Source organism: Phalaenopsis equestris, unplaced genomic scaffold, assembly GCF_001263595.1.
Source record: "Phalaenopsis equestris unplaced genomic scaffold, ASM126359v1 Scaffold000002, whole genome shotgun sequence".
NCBI classification, from domain to species: Eukaryota; Viridiplantae; Streptophyta; class Magnoliopsida; order Asparagales; family Orchidaceae; genus Phalaenopsis; species Phalaenopsis equestris.
The window spans coordinates 75,936,979-75,954,766 of record NW_018164444.1 but is presented as its reverse complement, the minus strand read 5'-3'; the positions used below and the strand labels follow the sequence as shown (position 1 = coordinate 75,954,766).

Here is a 17,788-nt window from a genome sequence, read left to right as displayed (position 1 = left end):
TATATATATATATATATCATGATTTTAATTTTTTTTTAAATATATATTTTACTCTAAAATTGATGCTGTATGTTTTCTTAGTAGAGAGAATAGACTTGGAGGCCCAAAATGATAATTTTTTTGTGCTTTTTATCATAGCAAATTCCAAAACTAAAGCATTCAGCATTAGAAACTAAAATTTCAATTTTTACAACTGTTTCCATGCTAGATGTATAGTGACTAATATCAAACCAATTAAATAACAGTAATAATTAAATATATTTTTAACTCAAAAAATTAACTTATAGCAAACCACCTGATATTCTTATAGAAATAAATCTGTCAAATTTGTATGCATATATTGTAGCGTAAAACACAAAAGTAATGCTTCATTCTTCAAGAAATTATTAAAACAAATTCGATTTTTCAGTTCAGTATATGTGAGAATAAATATTGCAAACTAAATAAATGTGTGTTTATGCAATAATAACAAATGTTAGTTTTAAGCCATTTGAAAAAACTTCAGGTAAACGATATGATCTTTTGGTCTTATGTCTACAACGTTGTGAGAATATCAATGGGATTTGGGGAAGAAAGGATGAAGATCATGCCAAAGGATTCATCAGCACCAATGTCTATAGAGGAGGGAATAACACCAACTCATGAAAATGACTCAAACTTGACGGATGCTAAACTCTCATTCTCCACTAATGCTGAAAATATTCAAGAAACGTCAAGCACCAAAGTTAGTGAGCCTTCAACAAACAGCAAGGTATTTTATATTTGCATTCTTAATTGCTTTTTTAAGATTTTATTTTTTCATTTAAAGGTTAGTTCTATAAAATCATAAATTAATATTGCTACATTTTTACAGCATATATAGGATTATCCAACATATTTATTTTTATAAATTAACTGGGTTTAGATACCTTGCTTTTCTTCCAGAATAATAATATATTTTCTATAACACTAGTAGATTATTGCATATGCATTCATTTAATATTTGTAATTTTGTTTGTAGGTCCAAACATTAATGAAAATGACAAAATCACTCTCCGAGAGCCCAGCAGTTACAGCATTGAGGAGGTTGTTTACCCCATCAATATTTGGAGCGGTATGTTACCAACACTTAATGACATTAATTTGTTTCATAGTGACATAATCTAATTTAGAATTTCTTCGTTGTCAAATTATTCTTAGCAACTCTTCTTTTTTAATTTTATTAAGAAATAATTTTCTGTCATTTTAATAATTAGTCATGTAAAAATCATATTTTATTTGAGTTCAACTAATGACGGTATGACAACTTTGAATTTGGTTATTATGCTATTAATTAAGCTCATTCCATTTGAGAGAGTAACAACAATTGTCTATAAATATATATATATATATATATATATATATTATTTCATTTAAAAACATAAAAAAATATTTAATTTACTATGCAGATTATTGGACTTACAATTGGCATCGTTTCTCCTTTTCGAAGGGCACTAGTAGGTGAAAATGCGCCTCTTCGTTCCCTTCAAGGTGCCCTTAGGTTGTTGGGGTATGTTCCTAAACTATTATTGGCTTACTATAACATCATTACTATACAATCATTCATTATCTAACTGTTTTTTGGGGTAAAATTAATGTGGTGTAAGATAATTAATTTCGTATTGTTTAATTTTCAATCACAGTGATGGAGCTGTCCCTGCAACCACTTTATTAATGGGAGGAAATCTTGTCAAAGGTATGTATAACTAGGGGAATGAAAACTTCCTTTTATAAATTAACTAATATCATATTAAAACTTCATTTAATAATTCACCATCATAAAATTAAAGTATGATATTACACGTCAGTTTTGACAAAATTTGTTGGTAAGTCTCATTTTAAAAAAATTATATGACTATCTGCTCAAACATATTACTGTGACAAAGTAAAATATATATTTAATCATAATTTCTTATGTTGTAATGGCTCTCTTAATGAAGTGCAATTAGAAAGAGATGATGGGTGATATAATTAAAAATTATAATCATACTTTATATTAAAATTTGACTAATTAACAATTTACTCACAAACAAGCATTTCAAACCATAGATAATATAAATTGCCATATTTTCTTATAAAATATACATAAAGTCTTAAAAATGTGTGAAAGACACTTTGTAATAAAATATAATTAGGTGCATGAATTATGAATTTAATTTATCAGATTTTTTTTTTTTTTTGGTGCAGGATTTCATAAATCCGATATCAAAATTTCAGTTGTTGTTGGTGTGGTAATTGTTCGATTTCTTTTTTTGCCTTTGACGGGTGTTTGTATAATTAAAGGAGCAATTCATATTGGCATTTTGCACCCGGATCCACTTTATCATTTTGTATTGTTGGTGCAATATGCTCTTCCACCTGCAATGAATATGGGTAATATGATTTATTTTTTATTTTTTTTATGATGTTAATAACTAATCAATTAAATTTTTTGGTTGTTCTATTTGATTTTATCCGAATATTAATGTGATACATCCATATAGGTAATTGTTTTATCTGTCATAGTAAAGCTCGCTTAGTTATCTTTGAAATGTCACTCATATTATTTATTTCTCTTCTTATTTAACTTGTTTATCTAATAGATTATCTTCTAAATATCAAAAATGTTGGCCAATATTTTATTTTTAGCAAAATAAATATGGAAAAATTTACTCAGATAATACTTAATTTTTAGCTATTTACATGTCTATCATCTAAACTTCAATTTTTACATATACATATGTACGCACATACAATCATACATTCATATATATACATATTAACTTATTTATGCAGGAATATGTATATGTCATTTGCTTAAAGCTAAAATATTGATATTTTTTATGTGATATAAAATATTTTGGTGGTAAAATTATAAAAGTAAAACTTAAATGTTAGCTATTTAAATACACTGACATTAAGTGATATGTATGTAAATGCTCCAAAAATGAAATTTTCTTATGAAATTGTTATTGAAAGATGTAATCAAGTTAACAATTAATATATGCTATTGAAAGATTTAAATATTAGCACTGCTGTTGTGAATGTGTATACATATTCTGTTGTCCTTGGATAGCTAAATTGTAACCAGGTAAAACATGGGATGAGTATTAATGAAATATTTTTATATGTGTGCCATATTTTAATTTTATTTTAAATTTTCAAATAAAAAATAAGATCAAATTAATATAAATTAGAAAATGAATTGAACAATTAAAATTGAGTATTTTTATACATTTAAAATGAATAAAAAAAATTAAATAATTTATTAATGCACATATTATGGATAATAAGAATATAATACACATTTTACTAACTTATATTACATCATCTGTGTTGTAAACAGGTGTGATCTGTCAACTACTTGGTGCTGGTGAAAGTGAATGCTCCGTCATATTCTTCTGGACATATGCTTTAACTTTACTATTATTTCCTCTATGGTCAGCATTTTTCATGTGGCTAGTAATTTAATGTAGATTTTAGTATATTCATTTATTCTTGTTTAGTTATAAAGTTCGGTATGATAATTTTTTTTTTATGTAGAACAATAGTAATGATAGAAATTGTGAGGTTATGATTGCAAGGCATCAAATAATAGTATTCTTGATTGTTCATTTCACTAAGTGATTTACATAAATATAAAATAATTTTCAAGTATTTACATGTATAACATCTAAGATTGTTGTACTAATTTAACATACAAATCCTTAACATCATATCAAAAGCTTGTGTATGCTAACTTTTTTTTGTGTGAAATATGCATTTTCATGTATATGTTTTAATATGGTTATAATATTATAAAATGTCATACAAAGAAATATCAGCGCTAGTATCGTAAGTATTCAAGAAAACCTGGCTAGATCGATCTTATTGCCGTGGCAAGCACTGCTACTTGAGCCAATAAATAAAGCTTTAGCAATATAATTAACTTCGATTGAGACCAAAACCAATATAAGATATTTGTCCTCCAATTTTATGTCTTGCATTGAAGTATAAATTTTAAAAATATAACCTTACCAGTAATAGAGAATTTTTTATCTCAGTATAAAATAGCTGAAGAGAAATAATTTCCAGTAAAAAAATATATTAGTACTTTTTATATGATTTTTGAGCTCTTCTTCCTGGTGGAAAGCAAACACATTTCATGCATGAACATAATAATATTGATATTGAAATCAATGGACTTATGTAGAAAGAAATTCTAAAGTAGTCTTGATGAAGTGCTCTTGATTGGTCCCATGAAGAAAATCAATCACCTCGAAATGTATCCAATTATGAAACGATACTTTCACTAATCTGGGGATCAACGTTACCAAGAAAATTTTCTACTACCCTAAGAAAATGGGACATGTTTATTTTATCTCGGGTCAGAAATCATTACAGGAATAATGCTCTTTTTCGACGGCTACATTTCATCGGTTATTTAGAGAAATACAATTTCTTTTAATAATTTCGACAGCTCATCGACTATTTTAAGGTCGCAGCTAAATGCTTATTGATAATTTTCAAACCGACTAATATTTCGACTGCATAAAATTACTGATGCATAACTGATTAAATTTTATCAGCACTTTTTTGAGTAATTCAAAAGCGTCGGTTTTCATCAGTCCATACAATCGATGAATGTTTCGTCAGCAAAAAGTGACAACCTCTACATAAAAAAAGTGTTGTGACCGTCACTTTTTTTAACGGAGGCTCATCATCGATTTGCTGTCGATGATGAGTTGATTTTAATAACAGACAAAAGAGCAGTCTAAAAAGTGTCGCGACCGTCGTTTTCTTAGTAGGCAAGCCGACTCGGTTTGGTGTCAATGATGCATCAGTAAATAAGTTCATCGTCTAACCGTCGATTATGGTTACTAATATGCAAAGAGTAGTATTCAAACCGCCGGTAAGCTCTCAGAAACTTGTATCATCAGCAAAAAAAATTACTACTTTCGTATTTACATTAACACACCTGCAATCACAACATTTAATTTATCTTCTCAAGAATTTAATGAATTAAAATAGCATTCCAACATCAAATTATCCAATAAAATAACCAAATAAACAAAATGCATTTAATCTAACAATTACCAAGAAAAGTTTCTACTACCCTAAGAAAATGTGACATGTTTATTTTGTCTCGGGTCAGAAATCATTACAGGAGTAATGCTCTTTTCCGACGGCTACATTTCATCGATTATTTATAGAAATACAATTGCTTTTAATAATTTCGGCAGCTCATCGACTATTTTAAGGTCGCAGCTAAAAGCTTATCGATAATTTTCAAGCCAACTAATATTCCGACTGCATAAAATTACTGATGCATAACCGACTAAAGTTTATCATCACTTTTTTGAGTAATTCCAAAGCGTCGGTTTTCATCAATCCATGTAATCGATGAACGTTTCGTCGGCAAAAAGTGACAGCCTCTACATCAAAAAAGTGTTGCGACCGTCACTTTATTTTACGTAGGCTCATCATCGGTTTGGTGTCGATGATGAGTTGATTTTGATAACCGACAAAAGAGCAGCGTAAAAAGTGTCGCGACCGTCGTTTTCTTATGACGTAGGCAAGCCGACTCGATTTGGTGTCAATGATGCATCAGTAAATAAGTTCATCGTCTAACCGTCGATTATGGTTACTAATATGCAAAGAGTAGTATTCAAACCGCCGGTAAGCTCTCAGAAACTTGTATCATCAGCAAAAAAAATTACTACTTTCGTATTTACATTAACACACCTGCAATCACAACATTTAATTTATCTTCTCAAGAATTTAATGAATTAAAATAGCATTCCAACATCAAATTATCCAATAAAATAACCAAATAAACAAAATGCATTTAGTCTAACATAAATACAACATTGTTCACAGAAAAATATATATTCAAATGTACAATATAATCATTAAAAAAAATATCCCTGCTAATCCTCCACTTCTATCTCCTCATCCTCGTCCTCTACCTCTTTTGTCCTCTTCCAATGCTAGCTTGCCATGTTGTCTCATCTATTGTTGAAATAACTCAGCCTTCAGCTTGACTTCCATATTTCCTCCTACTTCGACCTCATATGAGTTAAACAGACCTCCTTTCAGTAGCAAATGCAGCAACACGCCTAGAGACTTCCTTCTTTTGTGCTGTCGAGATAGAGGTTGCAGATGCACCGGGGGAGGGGTGAGCATCATAGGCAAACGCATGTGACCCGAGCCCGTAGACAAAATATTCCTGCTAATCCTCCACTTCTATATCCTCATCCTCATCCTCTACCTCTTTTGTCCTCTTCCAATGCTAGCTTGCCATGTTGTCTCATTTGTTGTTGGAATAACTCAGCCTTCAGCTTGACCTCCATATTTCCTCCTACTTCGACCTCATATGAGTTAAACAGACCTCCTTTCAGTAGCAAATGCAGCAACACGCCTAGAGACTTCCTTCTTTTGTGCTGTCGAGATAGAGGTTGCAGATGCACTTGGGGAGGGGTGAGCTTCATAGGCGAACGCATGTGACTCGAGCCCGTAGACTCGACCCTTCTTCTTCCCTCCAGCAGCCTCCCTCCATAGGCCGTACTCGGAAGGATCATGATCTCAGATAGTTATACTTCCCTGCGCATGGGATCAATTTTCCTTCCCTGCGCATGAGATCAGTTATCCTTCAACTGTTGGAATCTCTCCTGAAAAAAAAAAGTTATAAACTGTTCCATGCATTAACATCAAACTACTTCAGCTCGTGAGTTATCTGGGTCGCTTGGGATATGTCGTCGATCCAAGACTAATCAAACTGCCTTTTATGAGTGTGCTTATATACATCGGCAAGCAAGGGCTCTAATCCCATTATCACAGTCTATCCATATAGCGAAATAGTTAGAATATATATTTGATATATAAAAAAATTTAAAGCAGGAATAAAATCTTATCAGCCTTTGTTTGTGTTTTATTTGTGAGAGCGCCCCACCAGTATGCTGGAAAGGTCTTATGCTTCCACAGTCCAACTGCCTATTTTACTTTGCCTGCTCTCTCTTCTTCTGCTACTCTGGAGAATCCCAGCCCTTGAGCAGCTTGGCAAAATCATTCTCCCCAAGCCACAAAGGAATCTGCCTCAATTTTTTATATCATTGAACATGTCTCGTAGCCGATCGTCGTCCTTGCGCTCGAAGTTGTGCCAGATGTGTGCTTCATACTCGGTGCACTAGGAGAATTATTTCTATAAAATTACACTGATTATGCTAGATCCTGCAAGAACAAACTAATTTCAATCAAAGGATTAAGGACTTCACTTGGTAAACAACTAATTGCAGTTGATATCAAATTTTGTAGAAAATTATGATAGTCATGATTTTTTACTCCAAATAATTTTTTCTACATACATTAACACAACTGCTCAAATTAGAAGCATATCCACTCAAAACTTTTAGTGATTGGAGTCACTCACAAATTGTTCTTCGTTGAGACAAAGTAAGGGAATATTTCGATTTGGGCTTGATGATCTTGCCGACAGTTGTTTCTTGGATCTCCATCTCCCACCTTTTGCATATCTCCTTCAAATTAAGTTTGACATTCATGTTATTGCTAGTTTTTGTTAACATCCATCACAATGTTGATGTTGTTATGAAAATAATTTTTTTTTCTCTTTGTGCATGACATCCAATTTATGTCTTATCATGTTATCCTTATAGTATCACAGATCTCAAAAAATTAATTTATTTGTCCAATTATGAGTGACGCCAAATATGGGTGAATGATGTGAAGAAAGGTCAGAACATATATTAATCTTTGGGATGTCATTAATAATTTGCATTATATCTTCCTCAAATATTCTTGGAGGTGTCGATAATTTCTCAATTTTGTTCCTTTTGAATGCATTCATTTTCCTCGTGAAGTGTTGTTCGAAATCTAGAAACACACGGTGACAATCAAACAATGAATTCTTCCTGCTATGCTAAAGCATAAATGTCTTGGATGAATTCATGCAAAATGAACATGCTAACTTTTCCGCAGTGCTCCACTCAGGCAACATTCCATGTGCAGGAAAATCACTTATTAACCACATTAATGCTGCTCTCATCAGAAAAGTGTGTTTCACAAATACCTCGTACTTCATGACACCTCTTTTCCAAAAAAAATGTACGTTATCTATCAACAACTGCCGATATACATCAATCCTCCTTTAGAGCTACTGGGAACAAATATAATCAAGTGTCAGAAAGAAGAAAAGAATTGTCGTACACATCTCAGATAGCATATTGTATGGTGATGTTATCTGATTGTAGGGTGTGAAGCCATTAGAGTATAAGCTGAGGCGAATGTTACGTGCCTCCATAGCAAACTCAGGATATGAGCAATCAAAATACTTTCATGCCTCCCCATCTGTTAGATGACTCATTAAGTTATTTTCTCCTAATTTGTTATGATTTCACTTCAGATGTGGAGCAGTACAAATAGAATTGTATAGCCTATCTAGATGTGAAATAAGCAGTAGATAAAAGAGCCGCTTAAGCAAAACTTCCTTCTACCTCTTATTTTATCTACTCATGTGGGAGGCCAAAAAGGCCCACAACACCTAGTAAAACTACTCCTAGGTTTGGCTAAGAAAGAAAGCATGAGGGTTTTCAGAAAATCTCACCGCCACAAAGGTTGATGATCTGTTCTCTTTGCTTTTCCTTGCTCCGAGTTTGCTCCAGTGATGCTCTGGCAAGGTCTCGAGCTTCTCTCCTTCACAACCTTCATGGGATGAAGAAGACTAGAAAGTGGTTACGGTGAGGTTACACCAAATTTCGGAACTCCAGTGAGATTTTCGGTGATCTTCGAAGAAGATCTCCTCCGCTAGATAAGCTCTTCCTCTTCTAAGAAACTCCTCATACACTCAAAGCAATTGGTGGAGAAAGTTGGTGATGAAGAAGAAGAAGAAGAAGGTTGAAGATGAAGAAGGAGAAGAAGGTGATCAACTTCTTAGCTCTCCTTTTGGGGAAGATGAAGAGCCTTCCTCTCTTGCTTCAAGCTCTAAAGTCTCCAAATGTAAGAAGACACTCGATGGCACCTCCAACCATGGAACGGGTCGTGTGGTTGCGCCGCCCTGCCCATGGAGGTCGGTGTGGTCACGCCGTCCCACGATGTCAATATGTCGTAGATTGTCCTGCGGCGTGATCACGCCGTCCCATATCGTAATTACGTCGCGGGCTCTGTCTTGCAGCATGGTCACCCTTCTTACAGCGGTGGCCATGTCAAAGCCAACCCCCTCAACCCTTATGGGGAGCGATTAAGCGTGCACTAACAAACTTAAATCCAATTTTAAATCTGGGGTTTACATACATATCACATAATTGTTATGTTAATGCAAATCCAACTTCCAAACTTTGGTATTTAAATATAAACCACTCAAAAATTAAACATCACATCAAAACTTTAAGTAAATAAATATTAATTTTTTAAAATAAAATATATCCTTTTATACATATTTTTTAATTTAACTGTCACACTGAATTATTATTTAAATACATATCAAATTTTAGAATATTGATATGTCAATCCATAAGAAGAATTACGCGGTTGTATGTAAATCGGACATTTTAAATCTTTTAAGTTTTTTTGTATTTTGATATTACATGTCAACGAGAAAGATGTTTAGCAGTACAAACAATTAAAAAAGAAAAGCGAAAACACGGGTGCTGCGACAACTGTCCTTTGCCCATATATAAATAAAGAGCCACCTTCTTCAAACTTTCATTGCAAGTGCCCAATAACACAGAAGTATCCGCTTTCTTCTTCTAAGATCTGAGGCTCCTAATTATTTAGGGTTGCATTTAGAGGTATTTCAGAATCAGAGCTCTTAGGAGTTAAACTCATTTCAGTTCATTTCTTCAACATTTCTTTTTTCCCTTCTTTAAGTTTTGTTTTTTATTGGGTTTCTGAAACAAAAGCTATATTCGAGCTCAGAAGAATGAAGATAATAAGTTTTATAATTGGTGCCAACTCTGATTTCTATCGTCAGTTTGGGGATCATTTAGTTGGTTGGAGGAATAATGAACTCCAATTGCTAGGTTTAGTTTAGTTTGAATATAAATTTTAAAACTGTAAATTTCTTTAAAATATATACTAAATTTTATATTTGCATATATTAAACAAGAAAAAATAAATTTTATCATATTTAAAATGCGAAATTTACATTCATGCCAACAAATCCCTATGTAACTACATGCCTAAAACCTAACCTTACTTCCTGCATTTATCTCACCCAAATCATTCATGTCGCATCAAAAATACAGTTATTTTGACTCTTAAAATATGAAATGCACGTTTTCATACATATATAAGATGACATATATGAAAAAATTAACTTTAAATGTTATATATGTAAATACATTTGAAATGAGTAGTATATATGTAAGTATTCCTTTTAAAGTATATATATATACACTTATATAATAAGACAATCTTTTATGATTTTTATAAGAGAAATGGAGTATTTAATTTATTTGATATTTTTGAATTGAATGATGATGATTATTATTATGATTATTTTGGCTGTTGCAATCGATGTCTTTTTGTAGTTATGAGAAACATAAACACTTTTTCGAGGAACACTTTTATGTTTTTAGCCTTTTGTTTAAGGAATTTATATACTATAATTTAAAATACATGAGAAAACTGTGATAAGAAAAAGTCAATGCTCTACATCTTCTTTTAGGACTCAAATTTAAGCTCTAACCTTTTAAAATGTTTGGAATCACATAGAGCATTGTTGAAGAGATATTGCATGTATTTAATGATTAATTAGTTTGGTGAAAAATATAAGTAAAATTAGATTTATTTATAAATATTTTAATAAAAAGAATTATTTTTTTAATATATTTTACTATTAACTAAATTTTCACAAAAAAATAATGAAACTCAAATCATTTGCTATTAATCTGCTATAGATTATAATTAATTATATGGTTTTCAACTCTAAAGGTAATTCCAAAGAGATTGTTTCAACGAGAAAACAAGAGGTGTCAAAGTCCTGCAAACCATCTCCCATTTTAAAAATTTATCATAAGAATTGTTTGAAGATTTTACACTTTCTCTGTAGTTTCAATACCATGTTGCTTGACAAAAGCGACAATCTTGGGCGGCACAAAACAATGAAGGAATATTTACATACGTATCACTCATTTGTCATGGATTTACATATCTATCACCAAAATTTCACTTTTTACATTAAAATACACAAATTGCCATTATTTTAAAATTATCCTCATGAAAAGATGAGTTAAAACATCTTAACCTAAATTGACTTATCAAAGCTTTAAAACACATGAATTTTTTAGGGCATGAAGCATAAACTATAGAAATGTTATAAAAGTAGCGTTGTATTAAAAGTTTTTGTGCAAGTAATGTTAACAAATTTCATTTTTTTTTGACAAAAGAAGAAGAATTCAGCAACTGATATTTATTTGACAGAAGAAGAAGAAGAAGAAGAAAAAGAGAAATTGGGAGAAATGAAGATTATTGAACTATTTATTGCGGCATGGATTCCAGTTCTGAAGATGCTCATTGTAACCGGCGTTGGATCATTTATAGCTCTTCCTTCCATTGGTGTCTTAACTGAGGAAGCCAGAAAAAACATAAACGCGGTATGACTTTAATTGCCTTTCTTCCTTCACATTTTAACAATAATTATTTAATGCAACATTTGTTATTTTAATTAATTGACTGCCATTTGTCAAAATGTCGTGATTTTAATGTTAATTAGTAAACAATTACGTGAAGGAAGAAAGAGCTATAAATAATCTTCATTTCTCTTTTTCTAGATAAAGTATTAAATTTTTTAAACTTTATTTCAGCATTTAATTTTAAACTATTTAAATGCTAAACATGTTTCCTGATGCGTTACAAAAAAAAATATATAAGTATTAAAATTAAATTAATCTTATTTTTATATAAAATATATCAATATATTTAAATACATTTTTTTTATATTAAATAAACAAGTTTAGCATGTGTATTTTTCAACTGGATTTTTATAAAATGTATAAAGATATAGAAAATTATATTTATTTTTATTTAGCAATATAATTGATTTGATTCTAACTAGCCAACCAATGACATGCTGAAATAAAATATGAAACATCAAATTGATCATTTGCCCCCAAAAATATGAAACATCCAAAAACATATGCAATATAATTGATTTTCTTTTCATTCGGTGTAGATTTTGTTATAAAAAGTAAAATAAGGTAGCCAACAATAATAAATTAAACTTATTTTTATTAATAGTTTAAAGCACAGAGATTTTAATATATTATTTAAATTTTTAAATACCGTCCACCGATGATCTGTTTTTAGAAAGCTATGTTGCATCTTTTCTTATCATTTGATTTTATTTTATATTAATTTCTTATAGATAATATATTTTATTTAAACCCTAAGAGTTTTTTCAGATGTAAAATCTTTAATTGAGACATAAATATAACTCTTTTATCCCTATCTGTTATTTGTTATTTTGTTTTGCATGCATTAATTTTGTTAGTTTTAATTGTCATTCTATGCATTAATTTCCTTATTTTGAGAAGGCTAATATCAATCTTTAATTAACAGGTTGTATATTTTGTACTTAACCCTTCACTTGTGACAAACAATTTATCCTCCACTTTCACTTTGAAAAGTGTGGCTTCAACGTAAGTTTCATCTATCTCAAACCACATTTTAAGAAAAAATTTAATACTTTATCTAGAAAATTTTGAAGTTTCCATTTGAAATTAAAATTATATATTTTTTATTTTAGATTATAACTTTTAAATATATTTATATTTCTTTTTCCTAATACATCTGATTTATGTACTATCTTATTTTAGCTTATAACTATTGTTTTTTTTTTTTTTTTACTTTAGCAAATTTACATCTTTTTAGAAAAATCATTTGAAAAAGAATTTTTAAATAATATTTTCTCTTGCTAATTAAATAATTATTTTAGATTTACTTTGATCATAAAATGTTTTATATCATTAAAATATTTTTCAAGTGGAGTTAAATTAAAAAAATAAATATGTGTGATAAATTATTAAATTAACAGGTATAAAATTGATTTATTTTTTAACTTAAAATGTCTCAATTTGTAATTAAGAATTCTTAAAACAGGATATGTTATTAGTGTATAAGAGAGAGAACCTATTTAACCATTTTACACCTTAGATAAATAAACACTGACATTTTGTTTTGTTTTTTTTTTTTCTTAACTTTCAAAAACAGATGGTTTATGCCTATCAACATTCTTCTTACCTTCATTATTGGTTCAGCATTTGGATGGATATTTAACAAAATTAGCAATGTTCCTTCCAATTTAAGAGGCCTTATTATTGGTTGTTGTGCTTCAGGTAAAGTTGGCAATATGCAATGATAAAATAATAATGATATTTTTTTCCTGCTAAAATAGTGCAAAATTAAAAAATTTGGTTTCAAATCCTCTATATTTAGTATAACTTAGAATTTGTAAAGTGTAATAGAAATAAGAATACTTAAATGAATGTATGATAAAATTCAAATAAATATATATAGAAAAATTATAATATTAGAGAAATAATATGAGATTTATTTAATTGAAACAAAATAGTACTGAAAAGTTATGTGAAGAGTTGAAGATTTGTACCATAGCCAAGAAAAAAAAAACTCGCATAAAATAACTTCTAACAGCTTATATTTGCAAATTAAAAATTAATAAGTAAAAAATTAAAAAAATTTAGGTTGGGCAATTTTTTTATCTTAAATAGAGTTTAATTAAGACTCATCTTTTATCTTCAAAAAATTACTGTCATAAGTGATTTTTATAATTTAGGTTGGGCAATCTAATTATATTAGTGATTTACTAATTAGTTATTACAAATCTGAAATGTACAGGAAATCTGGGTGTCATGCTTCTCATTGTGATTCCAGCTACTTGCAAAGAAAGTGGAAGACCGTTTGGTAGCCCAGCCTTATGTACTTCCCAGGCTTTGGCATACGCTTCACTCTCCATGGGCGTAAGTCTTTTCTATATTTTTTAAAGGCTACATTTTATTCTTAGAAATTAAATAAATTATCAATAAACATTATTTTTATGATTTTATAATCAGTGTTTTAGTGTTTTAATACAAATAATAAATATAACAATCAAATTCTATTTGGGTAGACACTACTCCACAGGCAGAAAAATAAAAATAAAAAAAAAATTTAAATTTTGCATTTTTTTTAATGCATGTTCAAAGAAGATTTGGGTAGGTGAGGTTTTGGATTTTATGTGCAGAGAAAATTCTAATTTCCATATTTGTGAATTTGTGTGTAGATATTATGATTTTCCTTTTCTACCTACGCGTCCGGATTTTTATTTACAATAAATAATGCAAATTATATAAATGTGTATTTATGCAATAATAATAAAATGTGAGTTTTAAGTCTTTTGAAAATATTTTAGATAGGCGATATGATCTTTTGGTCATATGTCTACAACGCCGTGAGATTATCAATGGGATTTGAAGAAGAAAAGATGAAGATCATGCAACAAGAATCATCATCACCAATGTCTATAGAGGAAGGGACGACAACAACTCGTGAAAATGACTCGGTTTGGTTTGATACTAAAGACTCATTTTCTACTAATGGTGAAATTATTCAAGAAACCTCAGGCACCAATGTTAGTGAGCCTTCAACAAATAGCAAGGTAATAGTTTTTTATAAATTAACTAGGTTGAGATAACTTGCTTTTCTTCCACAATAATATATTTTTTATAATTCAAATAGATTATTGCATATGTATAATGCATCTATTTAATGTTTTTAATTTTTTTCAGGTCCAATCATTAATGAAATTGACAAAATCACTCTTCGAGAGGCCAGCAGCTATAGCATTGAGGAGGTTGTTTATCCCATCAATATTTGGAGCGGTATGTTATCAACACTTAATGACATTGATTAGTTTCATAGTGACATAATCTAATTTAGAATTTCTTCATAGTCAAATTATTCTTAACAACTCTTCTTTTTTAATTTTATTAAGAAATAATTTTCTGTCATTTTAATAGTTAGTCATGTAAAACAACTTTGAATTTGGTAATTATGCTATTAAACTAAGCTCATTCCATTAGAGAGAGTGACAAATATTGTATATAACAATGCCTTTCACACAGAATGGCATAATAACGCCATAAGCAAAAATTGTATATACATAATAAATATTAAGGACTAGTATATTACCAACATATTGTAAAATAAAAATATTAAAGACGTGGACCCACACTGACATGAGGGATCATCGTGTCTATATATATGTGTGTGTGTGTATATATATAACATAATAATTTAACTTCATTTAAAAACTAAAAAAAATATTTAATTTATTATGCAGATTATTGGGCTTGCAATTGGCATCGTTTCTCCATTCCGAAGGGCACTAGTAGGAGAAAATGCGCCTCTTCGTTCCCTTCAAGGCGCCCTTAGTTTGTTGGGGTATGTTACTTAATTATCATTGGCTTATTATAACTTTATTATAATACAATCATTCATTATCCAACATCTTTTGGGGTAAAATTAACGTGGTGTAATGTAATTAATTTCGTATAGTTCAATGAAGTATTGTCTTCAATTTTTAAATACAAATTAGGGTTTAATTTTCATGATTAAAATGGATCATGAAAGCATCAAACTCAAATAATTGAGATAAGGCTGATAATAATAGTGATACAATAGTTCTTTTTGTTTTTTCAATCACAGTGATGGGGCTGTCCCTGCAACCACTTTAATAATGGGAGGAAATCTTGTCAAAGGTATGTATAATTCCTTAATATAAATATATAATGTTCGAGGGAAATGAAAACTTTCTTTTAAAAATTAACTAATATCATACTAAAACTTTATTTAATAATTCACCATCATAAAATTAAAGTATGATATTACACTTTAGTTTTGACAAAATTTATCGGTAAGTCACATTTTAAAAAAACTTATATGACTATCTGCTCAAACATATTTCAGTGACAAACTAAAATATATCTTTAGTCATAAATTCATATGTTGTAAACATTGTCTTAATGAAGTGCAATAACATACAGATGATGGAGGATATATTTAAAAGTTATAACCATACTTTTTATTAAGAAATAACTAACTAACAATTTACTCACAAACATGCATTTCAAATCAAATATAGCATCAATTGCCATATTATTTTATAAATATAATTAAAGTCTTAAAGTTATGAGTTTAAGACACTTTCCAAGACAATTTAATTATGAGCACAAATTATGAATTTAATTTATCAGAATTTCATTATTTTTTGTGTGCAGGATTTCATAAATCTGATATCAAAATTTCAGCTATTGTTGGTGTAGTAATTGTTCGATTTCTTCTTTTGCCTTTGACGGGTGTTTGTATAATTAAAGGAGCAATTCATATTGGCATTTTGCACCCAGATCCACTTTATCATTTTGTATTGTTGGTGCAATATGCTCTTCCACCTGCAATGAATATGGGTAATATGATTTATTTTTTATTTTTTTTTATGATGTTAATAACTAATCAATTAAATTTTTTGGCTGTTTTATTTGATTTTATCCGAATATGAATGTGATATATCCATATAGGTAATTGTTTTATGTGTCATAGTAAAGCTCGCTTAGTTATCTTTGAAATGTCACTCATATTACTTATTTCTCTTCTTATTTAACTTCTTTATCTAATAGATTATCTTCTAAATACAAAAAATGTTGGCCAATATTTTATTTTTAGCAAAATAAATAAGGAAAAATTTACTCAGATAATACTTAATTTTTAGCTATTTACATGTCTATCATCTAAACTTCAATTTTTACATATACATATGTACGCACATACAATCATACATTCATATATATACATATTAACTTATTTATGCAGGAATATGTGTATGTCATTTTCATAAAGCGAAAATATTGATATTTTTTATGTGAAATAAAATATTTTGGTGGTAAAATTAAAAAGTAAAACTTAAATGTTGGCTATTTAAATACACTGACATTAAGTGATATGTATGTAAATGCTCCAAAAATGAAATTTTCTTATGAAATTGTTATTGAAAGATGTAATCAAGTTAACAATTAATATATGCTATTGAAAGATTTAAATATTAGCACTGCTGTTGTGAATGTGTATACATATTCTGTTGTCCTTGGATAGCTAAATTGTAACCAGGTAAAACATGGGATGAGTATTAATGAAATATTTTTATATGTGTGCCATATTTTAATTTTATTTTAAATTTTCAAATAAAAAATAAGATCAAATTAATATAAATTAGAAAATGAATTGAACAATTAAAATTGAGTATTTTTATACATTTAAAATGAATAAAAAAAATTAAATAATTTATTAATGCACATATTATGGATAATAAGAATATAATACACATTTTACTAACTTATATTACATCATCTGTGTTGTAAACAGGTGTGATCTGTCAACTACTTGGTGCTGGTGAAAGTGAATGCTCCGTCATATTCTTCTGGACATATGCTTTAACTTTACTATTATTTCCTCTATGGTCAGCATTATTCATGTGGCTAGTAATTTAATGTAGATTTTAGTATATTCATTTATTATTGTTTAGTTATAAAGTTGGGTATGATAATTTTTTTTTATATGTAGAACAATAGTTGTTGTGAGATATGTACTTCCTGACATAGAGATGAGACGAAAAAGAACACAAGCAAACACAGATCGTTTACGTGGTTCGATCCAACTGGATCTACGTCCACGGAAGGGAATCAATCAAATAGTTCACTAAGGCAAAAGAAATGGAGAATACATAGCTTATACATAGAGATGAGCCCTC

General features: G+C 29.4%; 2 protein-coding genes across 2 annotated transcripts in view; both read left to right on the top strand.

Annotated features, from left to right (window-relative positions):
- LOC110020216 (protein PIN-LIKES 3-like) overlaps positions 1–6,158 on the top strand; it is a 9,396-nt gene extending 3,238 nt beyond the window's left edge. The window contains exons 5-10 of the mRNA XM_020718248.1: positions 506–751; positions 1,001–1,093; positions 1,428–1,528; positions 1,662–1,714; positions 2,206–2,391; positions 6,064–6,158. Of these exons, the coding sequence (XP_020573907.1) occupies positions 506–751; positions 1,001–1,093; positions 1,428–1,528; positions 1,662–1,714; positions 2,206–2,391; positions 6,064–6,158 (774 nt within the window). The remainder of the gene's footprint in view (positions 1–505; positions 752–1,000; positions 1,094–1,427; positions 1,529–1,661; positions 1,715–2,205; positions 2,392–6,063) is intronic.
- A 5,292-nt stretch (positions 6,159–11,450) lies between these two features.
- The window catches only part of LOC110020211 (protein PIN-LIKES 3-like), a 10,655-nt gene continuing 4,317 nt past the window's right edge, over positions 11,451–17,788 (top strand). The window contains exons 1-9 of the mRNA XM_020718235.1: positions 11,451–11,585; positions 12,550–12,629; positions 13,201–13,325; positions 13,846–13,967; positions 14,399–14,644; positions 14,775–14,867; positions 15,329–15,429; positions 15,694–15,746; positions 16,266–16,451. Of these exons, the coding sequence (XP_020573894.1) occupies positions 11,451–11,585; positions 12,550–12,629; positions 13,201–13,325; positions 13,846–13,967; positions 14,399–14,644; positions 14,775–14,867; positions 15,329–15,429; positions 15,694–15,746; positions 16,266–16,451 (1,141 nt within the window). The remainder of the gene's footprint in view (positions 11,586–12,549; positions 12,630–13,200; positions 13,326–13,845; positions 13,968–14,398; positions 14,645–14,774; positions 14,868–15,328; positions 15,430–15,693; positions 15,747–16,265; positions 16,452–17,788) is intronic.